Here is a 20,067-nt window from a genome sequence, read left to right as displayed (position 1 = left end):
GGTGTATACTAGGTGCTCAGACAATGTTGGTGTTGCTGATTCCTCCCCAACTCGTGCCATATTACAATGAATTCTTTGAAGAGTTGTTTTTATTCGTCTGTGTTCCTAGCACCCAGGCAGAACTTGGCATGGGTTCATGATACATTTTTGATACCAGATAAATATGGAGAGGGGGATTCTGTGCTGATGGAAAAAACAATTTCTTGTAGTCAAGCTAGCGGACACAGGATTTGCCCCTCTGGTAAACTATAAATTCCCAGATGATAAAGGCCATGGTGTGCAAATCTCTGAGTTATCCCTGCCATTACTTAACAAAAGGGCTTTGCTGGTGATATATTTTTTTAAGACATAAGATTGGATAGCCCCAGGGTGGGTGAACTTGGGCACCTCCTCGTCCAAAGTCAGTCTTATAAAGTGTGTGGCCATACTGCTCTCTGGAAACTGCAGATTTTTCTCAAAACATCACTTTAATAGATCTTCTCATTAAGAGCTGTACCCAGAACCCTGATGAACCTTGTAAAAGTTTTCATAGGTGACATGTGGGAAGCTCTTCCAAAATTCCCAAATACAATTTCTAAAAATAAGGAGACCCAGGAGTTTAAACCACTAAGTTTTCCCATGTTATTCTTTCTCGAATTTCTTAAATTGAGGAAATTGTTTTTAAAAAGCAACCGTGTGTATTGCCATAACAGTATACGCCATATTTATTAGACAATTGACAAGAAAAACAACTTTTGGCACGTGAATGCCAATTTATTCTTTTTTGGACACATGAACACAAAATATCCCTGCAGGCCAAAAAAAAAAAATCGCAAAATTTAAACAACCATCATCTTACCTCAACATGGGGATATCACCCTCCCTTAGTTTAGAAAGTACCTCGTATTGCTAGAGATATACATCCAGTCCAAATTTAATAAAATACATTTTAAAACATTACAGGTCTAACAATATAGAAACAAAAATTACACCATTAGTCAAATGAACAAATGCAAACATTTTCAGTCACTAGACATAGAAAGAGCATGAATATGTCAATAGCAAGGGATAAGAAAATGATTAATCAATAACAAGATCTTCCCTTTAATTTTACAAGGAAAAATCCTTGGAGTTGAAGCCGTATTGATACAATGCCCTCAGCCTCCACTTTCTTAAAATGAAAGCAGAGTTACCACCTTGCTATTGAGCAAGAAAACCTTACAGCACATCCAACAAAGGGTCGCTAGGGCAGGGTGGAGAGGGTGAGCCTCGTTCAACAGTGGATTACTGATTCCCACCAGAAGGGTAGGTAGTTGAGCCAGGTAGCTAAGCTCTGATATAGGCTGGGCACCAGGTTCTAAAATACAGACCATATAGAATATGTCCGCTTGTAAATCATCACCTTTGGAAGCAGCACATAGAATTTACAGTAAGAATGAATATATTCCACCTGCCTCAACTAGCTGTGTTAAGCCAGCTAGTTCTCTTTATAAATTGCTCAGGGTTCAACAGCTAACTAACAACAAAACATAACCGGTTCAACATTTGGATCTTCACCACTCTCTTAATGTCCCCGCACCTTGTCCCTAAATAGTTACTCTTTAGCATTGCTACATTGAAATCTTTCACACTACATGACAGTGCCTAAACAGGCTGCATTTTTAAAAACCAAGCATCCTAAACCTACTTCTAGTGAATGCACACCTCCCATTGATTGACACATGCATAACAATTCAGTCAGTCCAGAGGGTTACAAATTCAAATTGTCAGGCCCAATTAAAACTACGCATTCAGACTTGCTAGCAATAGTATTGCTGCAACTCTGATTCTGCAGTGATTACTTTTTAAAGATTCACCCTTCAGCAAGTTTTATCCCCCCAATAATCCTAGTTCTTCCATATTTCTTTCCTTTCCTCCAAAACGACAGTGTTGCACCCTTAAAGGTACTGTTTTCCTATAAAAATAGGCCTCCCGGCTTTTCCTCCACCACCACAGTCATTTGCCCCAGTGTACTAGGAGTGACCGAGGTCATACAAACTGTAGAGTTCAAGGTCGAGCGTACAGCCCAACTGCAGGCAAGTGAATCAGGGCTTCCAGGCACTCCGCCTTGCTCCCTGCTCAATTCATGCCAGGAGATGGTGAGAAGTGACGCTTCTTCTGTGCGTTTTGAACAAGCAAGCCCGAGGCACTCAAGGGCAGGTGTGGTGCCCACTGGCCAGCCAGCCAGCCAGCCAGCCAGCCACCAAGAGTTCTTCACATCCTGGACTCCAGTGAGTCCTCCTCCTAAAAAAAGCTTGTTTTTCCTCCTCTTGGGTCCAGGGTGGCCATGCGGAAGGGTATTTTCTGTGCTCTCCCTGAACAGGTGTGAATAAAAGCAGTAGCCAACCCCTCACCAACATGTCCTGATTTGTAGTATCCAAGTGAGGTATTTGAAAAAAAGGAAAATCTTAAGAAATTAACATCTGCCATCTCTTCACTACGTTGTGCCTCGATTACAGAGCTTGCTTTCTTTCATCTCACTATATGCAGAGAATAAGGATGTCTGCACCCATCTTACTGAACTACAGAACTCAGTACACATCATACTAAAACTCTCAGAGACCAGTCCCAGCAAACACTGGTGGTGCCGCTGATCAACAGCATATAGAAATGTAAACTTCAATGTATTTACAAGCTAGTTTAAAAGACTGAAGAACAACAGGGCTTTATATTGCTGGGATTTTGAGAAGGCTAGTTTAAAAGATTTGGACCGGCTGATGAGTTCACGCAAACACCCTTCGTCATCAGATCCAGCATTTCCAGACAGAGGCGGCAAATTCGGTTTACCACGTTGTATGTATCTCTTCTCCCAGCACTTTCCTCATCCATGCGGAGTGTGGCTCTGGGTCTCTTACCCACCTTTTCCAGCTCTCACTCCTGAGGTTCCAGGATGGACAACTACAGGTCAGTGAAATCTGGGCTCGGCAACACTGGCTGGAACCAGCAAGACTCTATGTAACTGTTGTCCACTCACAAAGTATTATCTAAACTAAATACAAAATAGTTTTTCCCTACATTGTAACTGATGCTTGCTTTATATCAACTCCCTTCGTCTGGACAAGAAATGAATCCTGGCTCCCTGTGAACGGAATCCAGAATCTACTAAGAAAAAAAAATTAACCTTTCTATGGAGTTTGACTTTACTGAAAAGGAAGGAAACCTCACCAAGTACATTTCAGGTTCAAAGAGAAGCACGACATTTGCACTGCGAGTAAGTAATTGTGTAAGCAACCTTGCTTCCCAGGAAAATGTAAATGCTGGTATATTTTTGCAAGTTGCAGCATCACTCAATGTACCTTAAAGACTGGCAATGCCTATCCAGTAAGGAAGCATCCTGGTTCTAGCTTATTTTAAAACAAAGTGACAGGACACCAACAATGACTATAAAACAGGTAAAAAAAAACCCAATTCTTTAAAAAGGCATGGAAATATATGTCTTTTCTGACTGATTTCAGGAATTGCCAGATTATGATTTATAAGAAATAGCTGATAAAATCATACCAAAATTTCATCTAGAAAACTCATTGTCGGGGGTGGGGGAAATGGAGTGAAGGGACCTTAAAAAATGTTTATTGCCAAAGTTAACTTTCTATGAGAAAAGTTTAAAAATCACTTAGATCTGATAAACCACACAGCAGCATAAAATGGGCACTTTTGAAAACTCTGAAAAATACTAAAAGCTAACTGTTTTCAAAGAGGGGGAGAACATGAGTACTTTTTACCACGGCAGTGTTATCTGTCATTGCGACATGCATTGCATCTGTGTTACACATTCACAAGACTCGACCAAATAAGAGAACTGCCTGTTTAAATCTGGAGCCGAATATAGTGCAATTGCCGGGCAGCCTGTACTTGCACCAGCACAAGACTGTAGAGATCAATAAGATAAAGTAGTAAAACTAATAAAACTCTGTAAAACTTTCAAAAAATTAATGCTCGTTAAAGGCATATACAGTGGCAAAGTCATAAATCCCCATTAAGAAGTCTATGGACCCACATAATTAAAGTTACACTAAACTGAAGTAGATTGTTTGGTTTTTCTCTTCCACGGACGCCTACATCCCACTCGATGAATACAGAAAAAAGGAACAATCTTCTCGTATAAGACTAGAGGGATGCAGTGAACACCACAGCTAGCAAAATATTCCATAGAAACCTTTCTTGTAAAGTCCTTTAGAAAGTTCAGGCTGATCAGCCTTTGCATGTTGAGGTAAAAATTCAGTCCAGTGCATCAGAAAAGACAATCTATGGACATCTACTACTTTTAAAAAATGGCTCAATTTTGTTGATGCATCAGACAGTGCTGCAAAGTATTAATTCAGTGCAACTATTCCGAGCTGCTGGTAGAGGATGAACTGAAGTCCACTTGGCTCTCTCTAGAGGCAGGAGGCATTTGAAACATTTTGAGGCTGCATGGGGTGCCACATGGGTGGAGTTCTTCTGAGACTCTCAGGCAAAATACATTGTGTGCTGGGTATCATGGTGGATCTGCACTGCTTTAGCCAAGGCCTGAGGATCTCGGCCATTGCTCTGTCCTGACACATGACTGCCTTCTGCACTGTAAAGAGAATAAAGCAAAAAAATAAAAAAAAACCAGATGTAACAAAAGACCACGTCAAACTTCACATGTTTCAAATAGCATGAATAGTACTGGATTCAAGACCTTAGGCTCCAGGTGTGGTTTCTTAAACATTCGTAATGTCTCTCTACACATCCGTTCGTTGAACTGAAAAATGCAATACAACTTGTTTGTTGTAGTAATCAAATAATATCTGCAAAGACCCAAATCCTCAACGGTGCCTCCATCAGGATTTCTAGTCCTTTCATAAGGATTTCTGGTTAATACCTACTGGCCTTTAGGCTTCAGTCAAATGTCATTTCCCCCAAAGAACTCTTCCCTGACTCCAAAGTTCAGGCCAGAGCCACCTGGAACATACTTCCACAGAAGACTCCACTTTTCTTTCACTTGAAAGAAATGCAATCAAAATTAAACTCTGAATTGGGTAATTATTTATTTCCCCTTTAGGACATAAACTCCAAGAAAGCAGCAACTTTGTCTGTCTTACTCACCACAACACCGCTCCTGTCCGGCACACGGTGCAGTCTCAGGAACCATTCGTGGAATGAATGAATGGAGTTATGTGCCTAGCATGGGGCTGGAGCATAGTAGTCACTCAGTAAATGTTATCAGGCCACCCGTTCCTTTTTTTTTTTTTTTAAAGATTTTATTTATTTATTTTTAGAGAGAGGGGAAGAGAGGGAGAGAAATATCGATGTGTGGTTGCCTCTTGTGAGCCAGCCCCACCGGGGACCTAGCCCACAACCCAGGCACGTGCCCCGACCGGGAATCAAACCGGCAACCCTTTGGTTCACAGGCCGGCACTCAATCCACTGAGCTACACCAGCCAGGGCGGGCCACCCGTTTCTTCTTGTCTTCCCCTCACTAGCTATGTGACCTCGGACAAGTAACCACTCCTGTGAACTCTGGTCTTTGAGGGTAGCAATAATGATTTCTGAACAAACTTCTTAAGGGCACCAAGTGCTATAAAGGGCTTGGTAAATTGTAAGTCACCATCCCTCTTCTGACTTCTCTCACCCACTCACACCCAATTAACTCTTAAGTACTATCTATTTTATGCCAGGAATAGCTTTTTACATTTAACAAAGACAATCTTGCCCTAACATACTTTGCTAACTTCATGCCTGCTAGTCCCCTTTCATATGTTCCAGCCAAAGAAAACTAGCTATTGTCCAAACATGTCACTTGCTTTCTCTTCTTTGTGTCCATTGTTCCCTCTGCCTGGAAAATCCTTTTCTCTTCCTTGCAGAGCCAAATCCTTCCCAGCCAGCTACAAAATCTTCTCAAACAGCCTTTCCCCGGATGTCCCTCTGCACAGTCACCTATCCTGCTTTGAGTTGATTGCCAGTTCTGTTTTACCTGTGCTGTTTTACCTGCCCATACTGAAACAACGTCCCAGGAAACATGTCTTCCTCATCTTAGTATTTTTAGTACTTAGGACCGTGCTGGGCACAACGTTAATATCTAACAAATGTGTTGAACGTATGAATGTATACTACAGAAAGGAAGGTACGAAGTCACAGCTGGGCATTTTCCGTAATAATGTATTTCCATCCCTTACAGAAATAGATTTTGCAGTGGAATGTCTACTATTTAATGGTATTTAGCAGCTGAATTGAGACTTGGGGAAGAGCCCAGAAACTGCTGCACTTCACAGATGGTCATTTGGAAAAGAAAATGACTGCAGAGAGCTTGTTTAGTTATTTAATAGTAGCTCAGTCTGATTCTCTTGAGATCCCTATCTGGGGGTGAGAGTGGTAGGGCACACCTCCTCTCCCACACACTCACACCCAGGTTCACGCTAGTGTATTCTTCCAGGTTGCGCTGAAAGCCAAGTGAACAGGTCAAGACTTTCGCTTGTACGCACTGGAATCCACAGGCCTGTGACTCTGCTGATTGGAGTCAGGGTACTGTGCTGGCCTCCTTCTGAGGCTGCTCAGGACCAGAGCGAAACTCAAATGCACTTGGCTCTATGGGGGAAACCACAGGCAACCCCAAATCAGACCACTTTCCTTGGGCAGGCTTTAGACACACCATACAAGTAAGTATAAACAGGCCCGAGCACTTCTTGGACCAAAAGTCACCTAATAAGTTCTCAAAGGCACATGTAATTTTAGTCACTGCTTGCAATTGAAACCGTAAAAGGAAGAGTAACTCCTCCAAAAAGTTTTCTGTAGCAGCTCTTTTTTTTTTTTTAACATCCCGCTTAACACAGAGATTTTCTCGTGCCTGAGAAACTTGCCTGTCATGATCTTTATCCACCAGGTGATACCTTGCTCTGAATGCTACAAGGCGGGCATAATATGCAGGCGCTGGAATAGAGACTGAGCGCGTACACCGCACATAGGTGTGACATAGCTGGTACGTCAGTAGCTGGAGCTCATCTGCGGTGAAGCAGTTGTCGTCCCACAAGACCTGGTAATGTGAAGGACGGCTGGTTCCCTGGAGAGAGAGTTTTATGATTAATGTAGTTCTGACATGGGGTGACTACCACAGAGAAGGATTGAAATCTACTCTTTAAACTCAGAAGTATCCTTGCCTGGCACACTTACCAACAGATACCTAGACCAAAAGATAACAGTCCTAGGATACAAGCATTAACTAAGTTATGCACATCCCAGTGTATAACAAGTCCATTCAAGCTAGTTGCTGAATTTGCAAGCATCTCCCTATCAAGTCAAAGATCTGGACCAGCTTCCAAATTACCTGAATTCCTGCATGACTGCAGAGGTAAAAGTCAAACTCAGAGGGATGTGTGATGGTGCTGTCCACGGTGGTGCCTGCTGGTACATTGCCACTTTTCCCCACCTTCCAAAACAAAAAAAGTATAATTAGTCGCCAGTGTGTCAAAGTGAGCTCAGGCCATTTCTCTTTTTTGTTAATTGGTAACAAGTTAGTAAGCTGCTCCAGTAAACAGTTCAATTCAAGATGTTGAACTTTCTATAACTTTCCCTCAGCCTAACCATTTCATCCTTAACTATTTTCTCAAACAAGTATACTACATGGTTTCCCTAGGGAAATCCAGACAAAGAATTATTCTACCAGTGCTTTTGGGCTACATTTTAGTCCTCTATGTACAGATGAAACATTGGTCTGTTCACAGAAAGAAAAATAAAAAAGACATTTAAGATGGGGAAGCTTCTTGAGGAAAATCACTTTTAATCCTTACTTGGAATTTTAAAAAATCTGCAGCTTGCAGTAAAAGTTAAGATGAAGAAATCTTTGAACTGGTCCAACAGAGCTAATATTTTCAGGGAGTCAACAAAAAAAGACACTGGCACGTGCGTTCGCAGGAAGAGCGCCCCGAAATGAGAATCAGGAAGCCAGAGTTTCAGCTCTAGGTCTCGCCTTGCAAATACGGACATCGGACACAGCATGCTATCTTTGGGCCGCAGTCCCATCAGCTACAAAATCAGGCGATGATCTCTTCCACTTAAAAAGTTCTGAAGTTCTTCTGTGGCTGAAACTCTAAAAGCAAGCTTTTAGAAAAGCAGAAGGAGACCTTCGGAAACGCACTTACAAGGAAAGAAATTAAATCTTGCTATCTGGTCAATTTTCATCCTTTTCTGCTGTACAGCAGAGTTCCACACGAGCATCTAGGCACAAATTTGACGGGAGTTTATCTGGCTCCACTCTACCTGTTGTTACCTTCAGCTGAGGACCACACACCAATGCATACAAGAACATCTACGAGTACAGAAAAGTCTCACTCCATCAAATTCAGGTGTGAACTTGGGTTCCTAGCAGAACAGGAGGAGATGTAACTGAGTTAAAAATAGTTCCAGCACTGTTTCCCAAAATGTATGTGTTCTTTAGGAATATTAGTCCTGCAGGATGTATCTGGGTGTTTTATGGTCAAACAAATTTGTGAAATACTGAGGTAAGCCAAATTTTAAAAAGGCTTTTCCATCATACAGCTTCTCAGAACCTTTACTTAATAAGGTATAATTTTTAAGAGGGAGATGGAGTATATAGCATTTCCCAAACCTATTGGACCATAGAATCTCTTTTTAAAAAAATCTCTTGGAATCTATAATTGAGAACCTGAAGAAGCGATGCCCTGGGACAAAGGGGATCCAGGCATGTTCCATTCTGCAATTATTGCTTGAGCACCCATGTGCAGGGCTGTGCAGATGCTGGGGAAGAGAGTCAGAGGCACAGAGAGAGCTGATGAACGTGCCTTCCTGCCTGTCATGGAAACTATATACAATGAACTGCAAAGAAGTGCGATCAGGGCCCTTTGGAAGGCACTGGGAAAAGCTGGTGGGAGGAAACAGTGGGGTCATACCTTAAATGCAGCGGTTGAAAGGGGGAGGATGGGATAAAAACAGGAAACTCTCCAAATATCCCCTCCAGGCAGGACTGGGCAAATAAAGTGTGGTTCCTCCATACCATGAAACACTACTCAGCAGTAGAAAGGAACAAACTACTGATACACACAAAAATTCGCGTGAATGTCAAGTGCGTTACGCTAAGTAAAAGAAGCCAGGCTCAAAAGCTATGGGAATCCATCTCTATGACACTCTGGAAAAAACAAACCTCCAGGGAGAGAATCCATACCCGTGGTTGCCGGGGGCTGTAGTACGGGAAAGGACTGAGTATGAAAGGGCATGAGAGAATCTGAGTGTGTGACTGCTCTATGTCTTTCCTGAGGCCACAGCTCTACAACTACATGCGTTTGTCAAAACTTGCACAACAGTACACTCAAGAGGGCAAATTTTACTGTATCTATATTATGCTTTAATTTTTTTACAAATGGGAAACAAAATGGGGGTGGGATGGATATGATCATTCTAGGGATAAAAACACACAAAGTACACGGGAAAGGGAAGCTCTATGAGGGCATGCTGAAAGATGAAACCAAAGTGTTACATTCTGACTACTTGGGACAACACTGACCAGCACAGGGAAGCATTCGGTAGGCAGTGGGGACACGTGCAGATTTTTGACCAGTGGAGTGGCAGGATCCGATCTGTAACATAGAAACCTAGCCTTGAGAGCAGGCAGAGGGCGCATTTGTGGAGGAATGGAGACAGGGAGACCCCTAGGAGTCTCCTGCAAAACAGAATACTTCTGCCTAGGGTAGAGGGAATACACAGGAGGAAGCTTGAGACCAGAGATTTCAGGGGGGAACAGAAGACTCTTTGACTAACTGGATTTGGGGGGACAGGAAAGGAGGAGAAGAATTTAAAGACAACTCTTAAATTTCTAGTTTGGCTCACTTAATACACACTAATGCCAAGTAATAGAAGAAAAAGAAGATGGGGGAGGAACAGGTTTTGGATGAGGATAACACAGCAAGGAAAAGGTTTAGACGTGTTTTGCTTGAAATGCCTGTGGCAAATTGTATCATGTGTGCCAAGTATCCCCGTGCCCCTCCCTAGAGGAGGATTACACTTCCCCACCCAATTAACTCAGGAGTGGCCATGTAACGTGCGCTGGCAGATAAAACATGGCCTGAAATGTGTTACTTCTGGGCAGAAGCTTTAAGAGCCAGCACTTGGCTTGTCCTGTATCTTTTTGCCCCTCTGCAACAATAACTGGCGATGTTCCAGATAGATGTTTCTTTGTCAGCCTAGGTTCGAAAGGGAGGACAGCAGGGTCACAGCTGCTGCAGACAGTCACAATGAATGTGTAATGTGAGCAAGAAATAAATCTTTGTAAGCCACTCTGACTTTTGTGCATGGCCTAGCCTCTCTTGACGGATACAATGCCTACAGAGCATCTAAGGAAAGTTGTCTGGTAGATATTCGGAAGTACAAGTTGGGAGCTGCACAGGAAAGTTTGGGGCTGGCAATACAGATTTAGGAAACTATGAGCAAACGAGTGAATCCAGAGAAGTGGGTGAGATGAAAGGCAGTTGAAGTTGAGAAGAAGGAGAAGCGGGAAATGGCAAGAAACATCCGTGTTTGATGGAGAGAGGAGGAAGAAGAGTCGAAGAAAGCCTGATTACGAGGTGGGTGGTGAACCTGAGTAGTCACATTGCTGAGGCCAAAGAAGGCGAACGTTGTCAGTGCTGCAAAGCGGGCAGCGAGAACCTAAAGGCATCGCTGGATTCCAAAGAGGGCAGTCATTAAGACAGCCACCTTAGTGGGGTCATTGCAATCGAAGTCAGGCTGCAGAGAACTGCACACAGTAGGACGTGAGAAGGTACAGAGAGAAAGTCAAGTGATTTTCTTCCTAAAGTTTGGTCAGGAAAGGAAGGAAAGATAAGGTGGCAGGCAGACAGACAGAGAAGCAGAGTGAAGAGAAGCTTATTTGGGTGACTAAGGAAGAGTTGAGACACTTTAGAGGGCGAGGAGACAGAGGCCAACTAATGGGAAAGATGGAAATTTTGGAAAATAAAGGGTGATTAATGAAGTGAGGCGCTAGAGAAGGCAGAAAGCAGTGGGAACAAAGGCACAAGTAAGGGAAAAAAGCTTAGGTGGAGAGATTAGCCTCTGAGATGTGAGGAAGGAGATAAGAAACATAAAATTTAACTAAATTTGAAAGCGGAGGAAGGGATGCCAAGAAAATTCATGCCTGCCTAGATTGTTTTCTGAGGGAAATAGAGGGTTGTTCTACTGTTGGCGATGTAAATTGTTGGCAATGAAGGCATCATGGGTAGGGCTGGAGGGCTGAGGAGAGTACAAAGATTTGGAACAGAGGCTCTGGGGAATAAAACAAGTGAAAAAACTGCAGTCTCAAAGACCTGGCTGAGATTTGTTATTATGACTTTGTAATACAGGTCATTATTAAACAAGTGACTTTTTTCTTTAAAGATTTTATTTATTTATTTTTAGACAGAGCGGGTGGGAGGGAGAAAAAGAGGGAGAGAAACATCAACGTATGGTTGCCTCTCATGTGCCCCCAACTGGGGACCTGGCCCACAACCCAGGCATGTGCCCTGAGTGGGAATCAAACTGGTGACCCTTTGGTTTGCAGGCCAGCACTCAATCCACTGAGCCACACCAGTCAGGGGAAAAGTAACTTTTTCCTATCAGCCTCAGAGTAAAACCAAAGGACATGGGCAAGTGGACTGGCTCAGAGCCGGAGATCAGCGGGAGGCATGTTCAGAGAACTGAAGAAGTTGATGTGTGAGGGGTGCCAAGTCGACCAAGGACTGGGACTGTCAGTCTTGAAAGGTTAGGAGTCACACGGCATAGGAAAGAGCAAAACCGTGAGGTAGCTTGGGGTTTCAGAAAGATAATCCAGGCCCCAAAGCTGCATGAAGAGCAAGCTGACAGAGGGCTGGAAAAGTGATAGTGCAGTTAAGTAGTGGGTGGCGGGTATTTTGTGCCTAGAGCTTGTGCAAGAGTTCAGAGAATTTGTTTGTAGCAGAGTCTAAAAAGTACCACTGAGTCAGGGTTCGGGCCATTTAGAAGGCAGCACTTTGAATTGAGCTGACTTGTGGACCTGCAGCCCCAAGGAGAAGACCTTAGTTCTCTATTCTGAAATGATTTAGAAAACAGAAACAGCTCAGACTTGGAGTAGAGGCAAAAACTAAGGGCGTACTAGAAAATAGTGGGAGTGTCCCACAAGATTACATGGTTAGACAAGAGAGAGAACTGGTCTCCCTGGGGGTGGATCGGGGAGGACCTGGAAAACATGAAGTAATGCCATAAAAATATCATAAAAGCAAAGTCATCCACTATCACGTGCTTACCTGGTTTGCACATAAATATAAGATTATAAATAGATACATTACACAAAATGCCTCTTATGAAGTGCTGGGAACTGTACTGCAGATTAACATTCATGTGTTAATTTACCATTCAGGATTGCAACATTTAACATTCATGTTGTAATCCTTACAACAACCCTGAAACGTAGGTATTGTTCTTAATACATTTTACAGTTGAGAACATTATGGCTTAGAGACGTTAAGTAACCTGCCCATGGTTAGTAAGTGTGACATCATAAGTGTTCAAAGTTTGTACCCTGAGAATCCCCTGCCTTACACTGATATAAAATCATTTGGGAGATAAATTCTTCTTTGTACCCTAGACCTGTGCCTAAGGCACTGGCATCAAAAAGTAGCAAATGGCTATAAAGTCCAAACAGACAACCGTGCCCTATGAAGGCTGCTGTATCACCCTAGTGGACCTGGCCTGTTTTCCTGGTCTCCCTCCTAAAAGCGTTAGAAACCAGACAACTATTCAGTCTTGAAACCTGTATCCTTCAGAATTAGCCATCTAAGATTAACTCTAGTTGGTTTATTTACTGAATTATTATTAGGCACTTCTGCTTTTAGAAAAAAAAATTATATATATGCTCACTAAAAAACACACTTACTTGTATCCAATAATGAAGCTTATCCTATGTTTCCTTACCCTTTCTGTTTTATCTGCACAGAAGAGTCGTGTGTGATGTCTTTTCTGTACCACAATGTAGGTTATTCCTGGCCGGTAATCTTCCTCCAAGCTAATACATGCCTTTCGAATTGCTATTAGTTCTGGCCAAGCTACCTAGGAGTTACAAATGGAATGTCATTTAATTGAGAACACACCTTGTATCTCTCAGATCTAATTTACCTGGAGTGGCCAATGAAAGGGGGCTCAGTCAGACAGCCAGAAGCCCCGAAAGGCAACTATGGGACAATGAGAATACCTGTTTCATTTGTCCCTCGGACACCCCTCCACGGTAGTAGATGATCCGTGTGGGTTTGAAGCGTGTGGATTTGTAGAACTGGATCAGCAGTTCTCGAACCATGTTAGTAAGGTCCTGGATTACTTCCTGACTATAGAGGAGTTCCTGGGAGATCTCCTGGCGGGAAGTCTGCACCCGAACGGTTGCACAGTACCGGCTGGGGTGGCCGTCCATGCTGCCAACGACAGCAGCAATGGAAGGCTTCTTCCCATCCCCTGCAGGAGGGTGCGTGACATCTGCTCCCAGGAAGATGACAGGCTGCTGGAACACTGATGGCCTGCTCAGATTTAAAAAGACATTGCCACTCAGATACACAGATGAAAATGTTTGGGTTTGGCAAGCTTACCAGATACAATCACAGATATAATCTTGTAAGAGAGAATAAAGACTTGTGCCCTTTGGGAGAGGACTCTAAGGCCCACTATGTTTCTGTGCCCCCCAGTACGGTGAATCTGGATTGACTGCAGAAATCAACATGGTTCTTCTGCAACAGTAGGAAGGGAAGAATTAAAAATGAGGATCCAACTCAAATTTAATGAAATCTCTATGTGTAAAGGGAAAATTTTCTCTGAACAGGCTTTCTTGGGATCCTGGGATTTCTTTCTTTTCTTCTTTCTTTAATCCTCACTCAAAGATATACTTACTGATCTTAGAGAGAGGGGAAGGGAAGGAGAGAAACATTGATGTAAGAGAGAAACAGACTGGTTGCCTCATGTATGTGCCCCAACCAGGGAATGAACCCACAATCTTGGCACAGGCCCTGACCAGGAATTGAACCTGTGACCATTCAGTTTACAGGACGACACTCAAACCAACTGAACCATAGCAACCAGGGCGAGATCCTGGGATTTCTTACAATGGACACAGTGCCACAGAATGTATATGGAACTGGGACAAAACCCCCAGTTATTTTTAGGATGTGAGACTTAGGAAAGAGAACTAAGTCTATCTCCTCCCTATTTTATTGTTACTTACAGTACTTATCACTTACCCTACATGTTTTACTTATTTATGTTACTTATTGTACACACATACACACACCCACACAAATGTAAGCCCCACAGGGCAGTGCTGTATTCCTTGCGCCTAGAACACCACCTAGCTCACAGTTGATATTTAATAAATATTTGTGGAAAGAATGAATTTATTTATTTGGCCCTGATTTTTCTATCTAGGGAATCAGGGAAAAAATACCATGGTGCTTCTCGGGTAAATTCTTAAAAGTAGGATTCTTAAAGAATAACCTAGGAGGCATCCCGAATTAGAAAATCTCTTGTAACGGTACTAAAGATGTAATAGGCACTAAGGAATAGGTAATTCCACGAGGGCAGAGGCTATGTTGTATTTCTTTTTTTTTAATTGATTTAAAGTGATAATGGGGTCACCTATTGGGAGGGGCCATAAGAAAGCTTGATAAAGTGCTGGAAATGTTCTATGTCTTAACCTGGGTAGTGCTTACAGGAATGTACATGTAAATAAGAAACAGCAATCAAGACTTCTTCTGGTCAAGATGGCGGGGTAGGTAAACGTGGTACTCAGACCCTTCCACAAGCACATCAACATTACAACTAAGAGAACAACCATCATTCAGAACCACCTATAATCCAGTTGAATGACAGTTTTACAACTAAGGATATAAGAAAAAAACACATTGAGACTGGTGGGAGGGGCAGAGACGCGGAAAGGGCTGGTCCCACATCCACATGCGGTGGATAACAACCAGGTGGGATATCTTGGCTGCGGAGGTCCACCCCTGGGGTATACCAGACCCCGAAGCTCAGGGTTCCAGTGCCAGGAAGAGAAGTTCTCATAATTTCTGGCTCTAAAGATCAGCAGGGATTGTGGCTGAGTAAGGCTGAGGGTTTCTGGAGTCCCAGGCAGTTTCTCTTAAAAGGCCCAAACACCAATTTACTCAGACTTATTCCCTCCAAGTTCCACCACTGGGGCAGCAGCTCAAAAGGAACCAGGGACATATGGGGAGGAACTGAATTGTCTGGCATCAGAGTGAGACCTGGAGGGGCATCTTTCTCCCAGATAGAAGTACTGGCAGAGACCACTGTTCCTTTCCTGAGCCCTTCACCCACAGAGCTGGCAGCCTGGTGCCATATCTGAATCTCCATCAACCTGGTCACCCTGTTTGCCCCACCTTGGTGATTCCCTTAGATCTTACCCCACCCAACTTTGATCACTTTGTAGTTCATGCCAGGTGGTCCTGGAGAGGACACAGGTGCTCCTGCACTTGGACTTCACTTCCTTGGAGGTCTCAGAGCCAATATGCCCAATGGACAGCTTCAGACCACATTAAAGCACCAAAAAACCTCCTCCACAAGGGGCACACTTAGGAGGTGGACTCAGTGGGCACCAGAACCCCGCTGAAGTGAGTCCTGCTCCATAGGGTGGGCCCCTCCACAGCTAATTTTCTGTGGTGGCCAAAACCAGTCCTTGTAGGTGATGTGCCTGGGGCTAAATCCCTCCCATTGATGCTCTAACAGCAATCAAAGTTCAACTACAACAGGAGAGTGTACACAGCCCACATGGTGTTGGGTACACCTGGAGGGCTCAGCCTGGGTGAATAGGGAGACAGTATCAATGATCCTATAGGATACCTACAACATTAGGCCACTCTACCAAGCCCAGGAGATATAGCAGCTCTACCTTGAGACAAATACAGGGAGGCTGCCAAAATAAGGAGACAAAACAATATAAAAAAACAGAACAAAATTACAGAAAAAGAACTAGACAAAATGGAGACCAGCAATCTACCAGGCGCAGAGTTTAGAGCACTGGTTATAAGGATGCTAAGGGAACTTAGTGAGAACTTCAAGAGCATCAAAAAAGACATGGGAACCATAAAAAAATAACCAGTCAGAAATGAGGGTACACTAACAGAAATGAAGATTAATTTACAGGGAATTAACAGTAGAGTATACGAAGACAAAAATCAAATCAGCTATTCGGAAGATACAAAAGCAAAAAATACCCAATCAGAACAGCAAAAAGAAAAAAATAATCCCCAAAAATGAGGATAGTGTAAGAAGCCACTGGGACTACTTCAAGCGTACCAACATTTGCATCATGGGGGTGCTGGAAGGAGAAGAGAGGGAGTAAGAAATTGAAAACCTATTTAAAAAAATAATGACAGAAAACTTCCCTAACCTGGGGAAGGAGATAGACATAGAAGTCCAGGAAAGGCAGAGTCCCAAACAAGATGGCCCCAAAGAGGACCACACCAAGACACATCATGATTAAAATGCCAAAAATTAAAGATAAGTAGAGAATCACAAAAGCAGCAAGAGAAAAGCAATTAGTTGCCTACAAGGGAGCTCCCATAAGACAGTCAGCTGATTCCTCAACAGAAACTTTGTAGGCCAGAAAGGATTAGCAAGTAATATTCAAAGTGATGAAAAGCAAGGACCTACAACCAAGATTACTCTATCCAGCAAAGCTTCATTTAGAATCCAAGGACACATAAAGAGCTTCCCCAACAAGGAAAAGCTAAAAGAAGTTCATCACCACCAAACTAGTATTACATGAAATGTTAGAGGTCTTCTTTAAGGAGAAGAAAAAGATAAAAAATATTAACAATAAAATGGCATACATATCTGTCAATAATTGAATCTAAAAAACAAAATAAATGAACAAGCAGAAACAGAAAAAATCCTCTGTATCTATATCCGCCGAATATTTTGACAGGTGCCAGATGGGAGAGGGTCGGAGGCATAGGTGAAAAAGGTGAAGGAATTAAGTACGAATTGGTAGTTACAGAAAAGTCATGGGGATGTAAAGTACAGCACAGGCAATATAGTCAATAATATTCTAAGCCCTGGCTGGTGTGGCTCAGTGGATTGAGTGATGGCCTGTGAACCAAAGTGTCACTGGTTTGATTCCCAGTCAGGGCACATGGCTGGGTTGTGGGCCAGGTTCCCTGCTGGGGGTTTGCGAGAGACAATTGATCAATGCTTCTTTCACACATCGATGTTTTTCTCCCTCTCTTTCTCCCTCCCTTCCCCTCTCTCTCAAAAATAAATAAAACTCTTTTTAAAAAAGAAAGAAAATTGAAAAATAAAGAAAAAGTAATCAAGATGCATACTTGAGGTTTGTGTGCTTTACTGTAAATTATATACGTTAGAGCGTAATAAAAAGTGGGAAAAACAGAGTTCAGAATCTTACCTTTGATGAGGTACAAGCACGTTGTTAATTCCTCCAAGCTTTGCATTTATCTTCAGGCAAAGGTTGGAAAGAGTCTGGGGTGAGGTCTTCACTACATTTTTTACCTGGACACATTGCGTGGCCATACCCAGGAGGGTATCCCCAACACGTTTCACCTCCGCTATAAAAATAATTAATTGATTTTTTAAAATGTTTAAATATTTTCTTAATTACTAAGAACAGAGGGGAAAATCCATACTGACATTTACAGAGTGCCTACTATATACTGTACATGGTGCTAGATGCTTTTCTTGTGCGGGGTTTTTCATTTGCTAAATCCCAGGGCATTTTTTTTTTTTCAGTTTGGATAGGCCATCCCCCACCCTCTTCCTTCTCTCCCAAAGGCCTTTATTTGTTTTTAAATTTTATAAGTACCTTGCGCTAACCGATTATGCCACTGGAGCTCCAACGTTTTTAAATTTCAATTTATTGATGTTTAGAGAGAGAGGAAAGGGGAGAGAGAGTGAGAGACACCAACTTGTTGTTCCACTTATTTATGCATTCATTGGTTGCTTCTTGTATGTGCCTTGACCGGGGATTGAACCCGCAACTTTGGCATATCAAGATGATGCTCTAACCGACTGAGCAACCCAGCCAGGGCCAGGCCTTCAAACTAGCCTACTTCTTTATTCTACAACACTGCCTGCCACCACTTACTCAGTCCCTGGAGGCTCCTTTTCCCGCAGGACTGGCCTGACAAAGGATTCACTCTCCCTAGCTGCTCCCTCTCACTACAGGCACACCAACCCATAGAATTTTTCCCTCCTCTCCACCTCTGCCTTTTTTTCCCCCTCTAAACATTAGAGACAAAACTGAAGGTAACAAAAGAAGCAAATTCAGAGAGGGTTGAAGTTATTTTACAAAGTTCCAGCAGCTTGGTCTACAGTTTCCAAATCTTTTACTAAAATAGCCAGAAGAACTTTGCATCATTCTTCTTCTAATAGATACAAACTAAACAGCTCCTTTTCTGGAAGTGGTAGGTTCCTCTCCTCTTCCCCACTCTGATATTCCTAAGTATTTTTAACCAACATTCTAGTTCTCCCTGCTTTGGGGGCTATGGCAGAATTTCACTACATGCCCAGTCCTCACTTCCACTGCATTTCTTGGCCCCATGCCCATCTTCCCCCCACATAGGTTGGATGGGCCAATACAGCTGGTTGTGGCCAAGAAGTTGCAGATGTTAAGTACCCTCCAGAGCTCTCTTTTCTCTCTGCCATGAAGCCTGCAACATTCCAAACAGTGACTGCTCTGCCAACCCAGGTTTTAGAGTGAAAAATGATTGGATGACATGGAGCAGAGGCTGCAGTCTACCTGCAATGGACGCACTGCAGAAGCAAAAAGCAAATACATGGCTGCTTGGAGCCCCTGAGAGTTTGGGGGTGTTTGCGACTGCAGCATACTCTAGCTTATCCTGTTTGTCACACCTACTAGTGAAGACCTCACCCCTTCAATGTGATAACGTTGAAATCACCCTTCATTCAACGTTAAAGGGGTCCATACCATATACTGGCGTCTTTCCGGGCAAGATCACCACTATTAGCTGAAGGCCCACGTATGTCATTTTCAGGTGTTTAAACATGGGCTCCACGCTGTCTGCACCTTGTGCGTACTTGCAGAAACATGGCTGACCCTGGATGGGCATTCCTGCATCCTTAGAGATTTTACGGAGCTGGTCAGTGAAACTCCTGTTAAAACAGAACCAGTGGCACGCTGCTTTCATTTCAGAGTACGTACTTAGTATTTATTTCCCTCTATGATACTTCCTTCAGTTCTGCAAATTCTTAGCCAAAATTAGACACAAACAAATAAACAACGAAATTTTTTAGTTGGTTGAAAAAAAATAGACTGGCTGTTGTATCATTCCCATGCAGAAGAATCTATATTATTAACCTATTGGATTATTTTGAAGTTTTAAATAGTTATGCCTAAGGCCCCAGGGATTAGAATAACATTCCTGGCCAAAGATTTTTTTTTTTTTTTTAAACATGCAAGTCAGTAATTCTGGACTGAAGAAATGCAAAGTCAAAATTTCAGGTAATGTGTATTTGGGTAAGCCTGCTATGAGAACAGCTGGGTGAGCTCTTGTAAGTGCGTGTTCAGGTGAGAACCCAGACCACACTCTGTTACACAGTCGCTGCATTTAGGATGACAGTCAAACTAGCAACACATTTGAATCAGTACAATGGCAAAAGAAACCATCACTTGAAAAAAGAGAACCTCATTATGAAATTTTGAACTTTGGGTTTCAGAAGTCCCTGCAAGCTATGTAGAAAGCTTGCAGAATAGTTTCTTTTGTGCGTCTGCCAATATTTTGTAGGGTTCCCTTCTCTCATCCCAGTCCCCTTTCTCCGCCTTGATTTTGCTACTCTTCTAACTTCCTTTGTACAGATGGCTGCATCTGGGAGACATGGACCAGCGATCTTAGTCAGTGACCTTGTAGTAAAACATTGCTAGTAAACTAGAATGGTTAAAAATGAACTCATTTTTATTTTAGCCGAACACATACAAGTAATACCAAAGGAAGTTTCACTGAGAACCCACGGATTTGCCAACAGGCAATGCTTCAACCTTGTGAGTCCCAAGTGTCTGCTCTAAATGTAAGGAAGCTGAGTCAGACTCTTAATGTATGTCCC

General features: G+C 42.8%; 1 protein-coding gene across 2 annotated transcripts in view; it reads right to left on the bottom strand.

The window, feature by feature from the left end:
* Positions 1 to 724: 724 nt before the first annotated feature.
* AGO4 (argonaute RISC component 4) overlaps positions 725 to 20,067 on the bottom strand; it is a 33,102-nt gene continuing 13,759 nt past the window's right edge. The window contains exons 12-18 of one of the 2 annotated variants that reach the window (XM_053920240.2): positions 18,935 to 19,119; positions 17,396 to 17,555; positions 13,187 to 13,502; positions 12,910 to 13,044; positions 7,304 to 7,405; positions 6,840 to 7,039; positions 725 to 4,576 (exon numbers count right to left, since the gene is read on the bottom strand). In XM_053920240.2, coding sequence (XP_053776215.1) covers positions 4,468 to 4,576; positions 6,840 to 7,039; positions 7,304 to 7,405; positions 12,910 to 13,044; positions 13,187 to 13,502; positions 17,396 to 17,555; positions 18,935 to 19,119 — 1,207 coding nt within the window. In that variant the 3' untranslated portion in view covers positions 725 to 4,467. The remainder of the gene's footprint in view (positions 4,577 to 6,839; positions 7,040 to 7,303; positions 7,406 to 12,909; positions 13,045 to 13,186; positions 13,503 to 17,395; positions 17,556 to 18,934; positions 19,120 to 20,067) is intronic. The other variant, XM_053920241.2, reaches the window with a different exon arrangement.

The sequence above is a fragment of the Desmodus rotundus genome, chromosome 3 (assembly GCF_022682495.2).
Source record: "Desmodus rotundus isolate HL8 chromosome 3, HLdesRot8A.1, whole genome shotgun sequence".
NCBI lineage: Eukaryota > Metazoa > Chordata > Mammalia > Chiroptera > Phyllostomidae > Desmodus > Desmodus rotundus.
Note: the sequence above shows the minus strand (reverse complement) of the source record. Positions and strands in the feature narration are given on the sequence as shown.